General features: G+C 51.6%; 1 protein-coding gene across 1 annotated transcript; it reads right to left on the bottom strand.

Moving 5' to 3' along the window:
- Positions 1–366: 366 nt before the first annotated feature.
- Positions 367–4,690, bottom strand: LOC101670905 (calcitonin receptor-stimulating peptide 2). Its single transcript, XM_004752033.3, has 5 exons — positions 4,558–4,690; positions 3,470–3,564; positions 3,246–3,383; positions 1,061–1,245; positions 367–526 (listed from the first exon to the last, which is right to left on the bottom strand). Exons 2-4 carry the CDS (start codon positions 3,553–3,555, stop codon positions 1,086–1,088), a joined length of 384 nt encoding a protein of 127 aa, XP_004752090.1. The 5' UTR covers positions 3,556–3,564; positions 4,558–4,690; the 3' UTR covers positions 367–526; positions 1,061–1,085.
- Between the last annotated feature and the right edge of the window lie 4,803 nt (positions 4,691–9,493).

Genomic DNA, 9,493 nt, shown 5'->3' with positions numbered 1-9,493 from the left:
AGAAAGGGATACTGAGGACCCATCCCATCCCAAGCATGTTGCCTCTGCTTCAAGGTCAGCCTCCTCGACAAAGCGTTCACAGGTCTTTAGGTTTTCCGGGAAGAAACACCATAAATAGCAGTAGGGACTCCTCTCAAATGTGTCAAAAACCCTTTCTTATCATGATCAAGTTCACCAGTGACACCGTTTCTTTACAGAGTTCCATGCAGGCCCCGCATTTATTATGTGTCCCCAGACACCCACCAGGCAGCTACTCCCCGTTCCCCTGAGGGTTTGCAGGATTGCCAGCAGCCATGGGTTGGCTCATAGGGCCCATCTTTGCTACCAGATACAGACATGATGTCATACAAAAAGATGCACACTAGGTAATTTTGCAATAATTTTATTCTTTTTATTTAGATTTAATTTATTTCAGACAAGAATGTTTTTAATATTAAGCATGCAGATGTGTGGGTTTTCCATGCTCCTTATCCTAAGAGTTGCATTCATTTTAAATTAAAGGAAAGAGAATTCGGTTCATGGTGACCTAGAAAAAAAAATAGCCATAATTTAGTAACGTATTAATTGTGAAAATATTGACATCTATTTTCTCATTCAGTCTTTATATTAATCTAGCAAGTAGATAATATTGTTGCCCTTGATTCACAGATGGAGAAACTGGCTTGGAAAACATGTCTGGCCCGTGGTCGTACAGCTAATAGATCAGTTCATGATCCCAAGTGTTGGCTCTGAATTCAGACGTACATGACACTATAGTGTTTACACCCAAAGCTCGTCCTTACCTTTCAAACTCAAAGGTAGAAGAATCACAGTTATAAATGCAGGGACAGTCATTTAAATAAACAGATTGATCTTTTCTGGCAGATGATCTCAGTTTTCACAGGGAGAGACTGCTCAAATAGAGGGGAGTGACCCTAAATTCCAGGAGTTTCCCTGTTCTCTCTACAGATGCTGGGATGGGGACATTCCCTTGTGGATTTTTTCTAATAGGTGGGCTCTCAGAGGTTTAATGTGTGGACTGCACCCCTTCGCTACCTGGGTTCCCATCCTCCCTTCTCACCTTCTTCCTGGATCCCTTTCAGCTCTTAGGCTCCAAGTTCCTCGTGGCGATGGCCAAAGGCTTTGGGGTCCACACTGGCAGCCACAAATGTGGTTTTCACCATGCGCTCAGCTCTGGCCAGCAAGCCTTCCAGATTCTTGGTCACACAGGGGGCAGTGTCGCAGGGGCTCTCCTGGGCAGTGATGCTGGTGTGCAGGATGGAGGAAAAGGAGCCCATCAGTGAGAGGCTGTCAGAGAGAGATTCTGTCTTCCCCATGGGGTAGTCATGGGAAAATGATTGCTCTGAGAGGCACCTGTTAATGGTACAGCTTTCCCCTAATCACAGTGTTCACTGCAGAAATACACAGGCTATGGGGAAAATGTCATGATCACTCCCACAGACATTCCCAGGGGTGTGAGGAAGCCCAAAGTGGCTCTGGGTGAGTGGCCAGGGAACACAGAGCTGTAACAGCTTATCCTGTATAAGTAAACTAAAAAGCAAGCAAGGCTTAGGAGAGAGGATTATAGCCCCACACTGACCCCAACTCAAGGACTGTCTAGAAGCCACAGCCCACTCAATGGTACCCAATATCCCTTCTTAGAAATAGGAAAATTCCCCAGACTCACCTGGAGGAGGAAGTATAACATTGGGTCCCAGAGATGCTTACCTGCTCTGCACGGCTCCTGTCCAGCTACTGGATGTTGGTCACAGGACTACTCACTATGCCCTGGATCCAGCTACCACGGGGCTAAGGCTCCTTCTAAGCACAGATCTCTGAGTCTGAGAAGCCTGTGCTGTGGCCCAGGGCAATAACCACCACTGCTCAGGTCTTCTTATAAATGCACTTTTATTCCCCAGGGACAAACACATTCATAAGCAGGACTGAGAAGCTGGGCTATGATTCCTCGGGGGAGTCAAAGGCTGCCCCCTCATCTCTTTCCGGGGGGTTCTCTTCTGGCCTGAACATCTTGCTCTCCTCCCATCTGAGGTTCCAGACATCCACTGCCACAAAGAAAGCTACTGACACCAGCAGCCAGAGAGGACCACATGTATCATGATATAGGAAGGAAGAAAGGAAATTAGAAAGCTGAGGGGGGGGATTGGTAGGCATCCCGGATCATGCCCGTGTGAGGGCCGTGGTCTCTCTCCAAGCTGCTGGCCATGACCCTTTTCTTGCCAGGGGCTCCGACCCCAATTGCAGTCTGAGGGAACGTGTGAAACTTGTTGAGGTCCTGCGTGTATGTGCCCAGCACACAGGTACTCAGATTACTGCACCGCTTAGCTCGGAAGCTGTCCAGGCTGCAGGGAAAAGACATGCCAGGTGGTACCACAGCCCGGGTCTGCCCCTGTGGGTATCATGCAGAAGGTTAGACCAGGGAGGGGGCACTTGGAGCAGAGGCGGGGGGGGGGGGATGCGGGCAGGCAGCCATGCAGCACTCAATCCTCCATTAGGAGAACCTAGAAGTTTCCTGAGCCAGGGCAGGGTGGGGAACGGCTGTGGTGGGGAAGGAGTAGCTTTCTCTAGCATTCCTCATGTTGCAATACATCAGTCGTCATGCTCTGCACTGAGATTTGCAGGATAGCTGCTTGTGCATCTCATGCCTCTGACCCGGAGGGACCAGGGCCAGCCCGGGACTGGTGTGTGCTCCAAGCTCAGGGGACACAGGGAGGGGAGGCAGGGGCAGTGCATCTGGCCCCATGACAATGTGTGTGTCTCCACAGAGCCTATACCTCTAAGACCCCAGACCTACCTCAGACAGTGCCCTACCCAACCCCACCCTCTGCAAGGCCTTTGGCTTCACCTTGCAAATATGCAATGAATGAATGCCATGTCCAAGAAGCTTAATTCTAAAACTTCCCGAGATACGTGTGGTCCATCTGCCGGCTTCACACTTACTGGTCCTAACTCCTCCGATCCTGGGAAGTCCCCTCACTGCTGCCAACCCACTGGCCAGAGTAGGGGATTTCATACCTTCCCTAACTGCTTTCAGAAAGGGATCTTTTTCTATGAGCCTTAACCATTGTCTCTGTGACCTCTATTGTCAGGGGAGCCTTAGAATCCTGGGCCCCAGGCAGAGGTGAATCATGGCAGTGTGCTGGCCACCTGTCCAGCTGTGTTCTCTCTTACCTCTTGGGATATGCCTTTCTGGGCATGACAGGAGGGAGGAGATACCCTGAGCTGAGCCGGGGGTGGGGGAGCCTCACCTGGAGCTGTCAGTCTCCTGCTCGCGCTGCAGCTCACGGACCTTCAGGCGCACATAGTCATTCAGCACTGCAGTCAGTAGGAGGCATACTTCGTTCTCAGTGAGTATGGGGGGTTCCAGTGAGTTCTCCGAGGCAGACCTACAGAGGGGAAGAAGGCAAATAGAGGCTCTGAGACTCTGTCTACCACTTCCCATGGATCGGTAGCTAGGGCAGGGCTGTCTTACCTGAATGGTGCCGCCTGGAGGATGCCCACCTGGTACAGGGCCAGGATGCTGAGAACCAGGAAAGGAGAGAACTTCCAGATGCCCATGATGCTTCTCTGCAAGGGAAGAAAGATGTCACCTTCTGCACCAGTCTGAATTCTGTGAGCCCAAGGACCTGGGCTCCAGTCCTCCTTCTACCTCTAACTCCCTGGGATGGCGGCTTCAGGCTGGTCATGTCATTCCCTTTATGATTGTTTTTTCCCCAGGGAAGTGGACACAGAAAGATCCAGTGAGCCTGTAGCATGCATAGTTTAGCAAAGACAGCAGAGTAACAGCAGAGCTATCCTAGCAGGACAACTGGGTGAAGAGGATTCTGTCAGTAGCCCCCTCCCCACCACAGAGCACCCTCTCAAATTCACATCCTGGCCAGGTCTCCACGGAAGATAATCTCTGAGCACCCTGTCACCAAAGCAGCTCTCCTATCACAACCCAGAACTGTCCTCCCTGTGTGGGGCTTTAGCTCTTACCTGGCGGGGCTTGGGGCGGTGGCTAAAAAGGGAATTATCTCTACCTATGGAGTCTTAGAGAAACCGAAGAAACAAATTCTACTTACCTGCTCCGCACTCTGGCAAAGAATTCCCTGCAAGAACCAAGCTTAGCAGAGTCTTAAATTGGGGCTAGGACTTAAAGCAGGGCAGAAAATGTCCCAGAACTCACTAAAGGGGCTTGCCATGCAAGGCTGCCTTCCTCTCCGTCTTTGAGCCTATTTGCCACCCACTGAGGCTGGCCAAAGTTCTGAAATGCTTTCCCAGGGACCACTAGGCACAAACAGGTCCGTGAGCACCCCTGCGTCCCGCTGTGCACACGGTATCTGTGGAGCTCCAGTGTCCCGAGCACAAGTGCGGCAAAGACAGCGAACTGAAGTGGGTCTCAGTGCGCAGTGAAGCCGGGAGTCCCGGGACTGAGACTGGCCAGTGTTACCTGAGGCAGGAGCCTGCGATGAATCGTAGAGTAACGGAGAGCAGCTACAAGAAAGACTAATGCAAAAGAGAGAGGGAAAAAGAAGGAGAGTTAGACTCACACAGCAAAGTGGGAATCACGGAACTCACCTGGCAGCAGGTGGCTTGGAGCCTAGGCAGCGGCAGCGGCGGCAGCGTTGGCGTCAGGCGGTGGCGCTGTGGAAGTCGCAGGGACTCTTGAGCGGAGCAGTGGCTCTGCTGCCTCCCAGCACCAGCAGCAAGCTCTTATTCCCGCTGCTCTGGGTCTGGGGTGGTCCTGGAGCTCTGAACAACCAATGAGAGAACAGATTTCGTACCCTGATGGATTGTGTCACCCACTTACGTCCAGAATCCAGAACATTCCGCAGGATCATCCCACTCTTATTTGCATTGAGGTCATTGATGGGAGTGGAGGGAGGGAGAGGGATGGTGGGGACCAGGAAAATATCCTTAATAGGAGCAGGAAGTTGAGGGCAGTTTGACGTCAAGGTAAAATTTACCCGTTTAGTTCCATTGGGTTATGAACGTGAGCCCCTCACCAACCCAGCGGTGCAGTCCTATAGGATAATAGCCAGGAAGCAAGACGTCCCAGCTCCCCAGGTCTGACCCTAGATCCCCCATCCAAGTGAGGCTTGGACAGTTAAAAACTTGCAGCAGCATTGACTCTGGGCACAAGCAGGGTTTCTGATGGGCAGCTGGAATCACAGAGAGGCAAAGCACATGGGAAGCAAGAGATGGGAGTGATCGCAAGAACTCTGTCCATAGAACTCAATTCCAAGGGGTACAGTTAAGGGCAATTAACTTCTCAGCACCTCATCTTTGAAATGGGGACCATATATATTCCTGGCTTCAGAATATGTTGTCCTTAGTAGCCATGTGCCTGTACCCCAGCTACAGAGGGATTTAGAAGAGCTCAGGCCCAGAGAGGGATTCTGTGAAGTCAAAATCACAATTTTCCAGCTTCCCACCTTGTGTGGCTTTCTGGACTCATGCTGGGTGGTCTGTACCGCGGGTAGGAAGAGCTGGAAGCCCTCCAGGGCCTGAGCCTGAAGGCCTTAGGCACCGCTGCTTCCCAAGCCTACAAAGGGACTTCTAGCCCGGGGTCTCCCTCTCCTGCCATCCATCACCTCTGGCTCCTCACCCGTTAGAGCCATTTGCCCAGCTGCCCCTTGTTTCCGGCTGCTGTTTGTCAAGTTGTCCCCAGTGCGGGCAATCCCAGCCCCGTGCCCGCCTCCCCCGCACTTCCGTCCTTCACTAGAGAGTGGAGCAGGCTTGAAGGTACTGAGCATCGCCGCGGACGCTAAACTCACACGCAAAGCTTTTGCACAAACTCCTTTTGTCTCTAAACGTGTGCGCATTCCTCAGAGCACAAGCCGGTGCCAGGGTCCAACACCCGGGGCATCGACACGGGGTCATGAGGCTCATGCTCTGAGTCTCTCTCTCATGGGATCGCATACACACAGGGCATAGTGAAATCTGATCAAATCATATCACTCTCAGTTGTAAGTGTGCTCTCTCAAGTGGCGCCTCCACTCTCTCCAGGACCCGCCGGATGGAGGGCTTTAGGACCCCTCCGACCTGATCTTTCCGCTCCCTGCTTGCTTGGAGGTCCTAGGTCCTGACTTGCTTCCCTCAGCACCTAGAGTGCAGAGAAAGAGGTTCTCACTGTCCCCTGGATCTCGGAGTCTGAGTGCAGTCTGTGCGCCTCAGTCTCTACATGCTCTCTCTAGGCAGCAAACATGGCAGTGGCCACAAGGTGGCCATAGTGGGAAGCGTGCCGGTCGCGGCAGCCGGTGTTCCGCGGCAGCGGTGGTCCTCGCGGCAATCATGGTATTGTAGGTATAGTGGGTGGGAGACGACAACACGGGGCTGTGCAGCGCAGGCAGAGACCCCAGTTATGTGTGTCTCCCAAGCGGAGCGGAAATAATGCCCGGGTACGTCGTTTGTGATCCGGGCAACGATGCGCCCCTCTCCTCAGTCCCCAGAAGCTTTTGCATTTCATGCAGAACAGCTGCCTTGGGTCACATATCCTTCCCTTCTAATTTGGTGACCACAGTCAAAGACATTTACTTTGTGTGATGCCTGTGTGCAGCTTTCTTTCATCTTAACTCCCGGTGCTGCCCCTTCCTTAGGGTGGGGACTGGGGATCCGGTGTGTAAGATTCACTCTCCTCGAGGCGGACTGGCAGGGCAGCGGGTTCTTAAACGTCCTAGTGTAAACCGCAAAACCATTCTCCTCTGAGTCCATCCTTGATTTATCGAATCAGTTCTAGGAAGTTTAGACCTTCACTCATGCGGGCTACTTAGATTATGTGCGGCTATCCTGGAACCTCTCTAAATTAAGGCTACACAGAACACGATCTAATAAATAATTCGCCAAGAAAAATACTGATTTTCAAATAGTCGTTTGACTAATTTGCTCTTGGTTTTGTAAACTTATTTCATCATTTGGTGTGAGGAGGTTCACAGTGTTGGACTCCATCCCCACCGGGACTCAGGCACTACCTCCCCGACAGCGCCCCTCCCCGCGCCCCGCTGCTTGTCTTCTGCCTGGTAGCTGGGACCACCACCGCTGCAGGAATAGAGCAATGTTCCTCCCAGCTGCGGGTGCCTGTGTACACAGGTTCAGGGCTAGACCAGAGCCAGCACCGGGTCTTAATAAGATCATCTTTCACAAAGCTCGGTAAACACTGCTTCCTGGAGGGCAAGGCAAACAAACCATAGAAGTGCATTCTCAAAGCAATTTAGAAGATGGCCACCGACTTCCTGATCATCTTCCGATGAGCCAGTTCCAGCTCTCTTAATGCTGTCAGGGAACCCCTACCATGGTGGAAGGCGTGTTTCAGTATAACTAGGACTCCGCGTGCCTCACCCAGATCACTGACAAGACTATGTTGATGAGTGTGATGGATGCCTTCACCATCCGGGTACCTCGGGCAGAGTCAGACCTCCCCCACACCCAGGAAGGACCATGGCACTCCCTAACAGTCCTGTTTGAGGTGGTCTGAAGGCTGTGCCCCAAGTATTCTGGCCAATGTCCCTGGAGGACAAACGGAAGGACCGTCCGTTGATGTTCTTGGGTCCTGTCTGTCTCCCGCTTTGTCTGGGTGGGGCTGGAGTCCCCACTTACTTTTTCCTGTCCTGTTGCGGGTGGAGAACTGGGAGTTTCAGCGAGTCAGGGATCCTCTCTGTCCCCGACTTTCCTCTCAACCTTCTTGAATAAAATAAAGAGAAAAAAATGAATCAAAACCATTTCCCACTGAGCTCGTGCCCAATTATCAAGTGAAACCAAATTAGATTGTTCTTTGTACCCGTCGCTCTGAGACAGGCAATCCTTGTAACTTCTCTGGGTTTCTCATGGGATCCCATGTACACACAACATGATCATGATCGGCTTTAATCATACCTACAGTAATTTTCGATTTTAAGTGCGCACCCTAAAACGCAATTATGCAGCACTTGGACCCACCCAACTGGAGGGTGTTAGGACCCCTCCACCTGATTTTTCCACTCTCAAGCTCCCTTGGAATGTCCGAAGTCCTGACTTGCTGCCTTTCAGCACAAAGAGTGCCTAGAAAGAGGCTTTTCACTGTTGCCGGAATCTCTAAGTCTGAGCGCGCAGTGCACAATCCTCAGCCTCTACACACCCTCCCAGCGCGACTGCAAATGAAGCCTTGCTGTTGCATTGGCAGACCCCCGCTGCAAATCCCCCCACCCACAGGGCGGGCTGTGAATGTGGTTGGTGAGGCTGCATCACGGGGCTGCGGATGCAGGCGGAGACCCCAGCCAGGCAGACTAGCCCCAAGTGTGCCGCGAGTGACGGGAACCATGATGCACCCCTCTCCTCGTTCCCCCAAAGCTTTAGCACCTTAGGGCACACCGTCTTGGGCCATATCTCTTCCCCTTCCCCATTGATGGCCTCTACTTGGGGAGACCCGGTTTTCACGACGTCCTCATTCAGCATTCCTCCTTTTTAACCCTTGATGTTGCACTGCCATGAGAGAATAAAAGCTCCCGACTGGAGAACTCTGTATGGTGTAGGTATACTGGCAAGGCTGGGGAGGCAGGGCGCGGGTAATCAGCAATGGCAGACCTGGTTAGTAGGACGCAAATGCACATGGGCACAGAGGAAAGGCAGGTGCGCTGAACAAGGGACAGGGCTCAGGGTGGTGGATCCCAGGCTCAGTGCATCCTAGAGGCTGCACACAGACAGCCCCTGCTCAGACCCAGTCTGGGACTTTGGGGCTCAGCTTGGCCTTGAGCTTTAGCCCTAGGCTTTCCAACTGGAGGTGCAAAGCTGAACTGGTTTGGGCGACATGACAGAGATTGAGTGGCATGGGGGTTGGGCTCCGCCACTTGAGCCTTTTGTAGGTGACTGTTCTCAGGTGCCACATCTTTTCATAGAAATGATTTCCACTCCAAGACTCAAGGTTTTAAACTGAAGAACCCTGTGAAGTCATTTGTAAATATATGTGTCCTGGGACTGCACTTTTATGATGAGAGATCCAACCATACCTTTCAGCAGTGCAGTGGGGACTGCAGCGTGGGTAAGAAATGACTGTTCTAGTGGCCAATTTCATGGCCACCTCACTCTGTAGGCTCAGGACTTTCCCTCTGGCTGCCCTGTGTGCCTTAAGCCTTCCAAGCCAACATTCATTTTTCTGAGATCTTTGGTGGCTACAAACAGGCTGGTGGTGTGTGACAGTAATTAGGGTGTGTACCCGGAGGGTGCTAGGGTGACTTCCAGCAGTTTCAAGCTTTACTTTGTCAATCTCAATCTCTCTACACTTATATCAAGGGAACAGTGTAGCGAGCCCAGAAAAAAAACTACGATTATATGGTTGCTTAATCTATGACAAAGGGGGCAAAAATATGCAATAGGAAAAAGATTGTCTTTTTGACAAATGGTATTGGAAATCTGGACAGCTCCATGCAATAAGGAATGAAACTGGACCAAGTTCTTATGACATACACAAAAATAAACTCAAAATGGATTAAAATGGTTTTAATTTGAATCTCCCTGATGGCTAGTGAATATCAACATTTTT

The sequence above is a fragment of the Mustela putorius genome, unplaced genomic scaffold (assembly GCF_011764305.1).
Source record: "Mustela putorius furo isolate JIRA1106 unplaced genomic scaffold, ASM1176430v1.1 tig00003859_pilon_pilon_pilon, whole genome shotgun sequence".
In the NCBI taxonomy this organism is placed as follows: Eukaryota; Metazoa; Chordata; class Mammalia; order Carnivora; family Mustelidae; genus Mustela; species Mustela putorius.
Note: the sequence above shows the minus strand (reverse complement) of the source record. Positions and strands in the feature narration are given on the sequence as shown.

Coding starts and splice junctions, on each gene's coding strand:
- LOC101670905 (XM_004752033.3), bottom strand. CDS start 3,555: ATGGGCATCTGGAAGTTCTCTCCTTTCCTGGTTCTCAGCATCCTGGCC. Junction 3,384..3,469: donor CTCCAGGCGGCACCATTCAG/GTAAGACAGCCC, acceptor TCCCCTCTGTAG/GTCTGCCTCGGAGAACTCAC. Junction 1,246..3,245: donor CAGGAGACTGACAGCTCCAG/GTGAGGCTCCCC, acceptor CCTGCACACCAG/CATCACTGCCCAGGAGAGCC.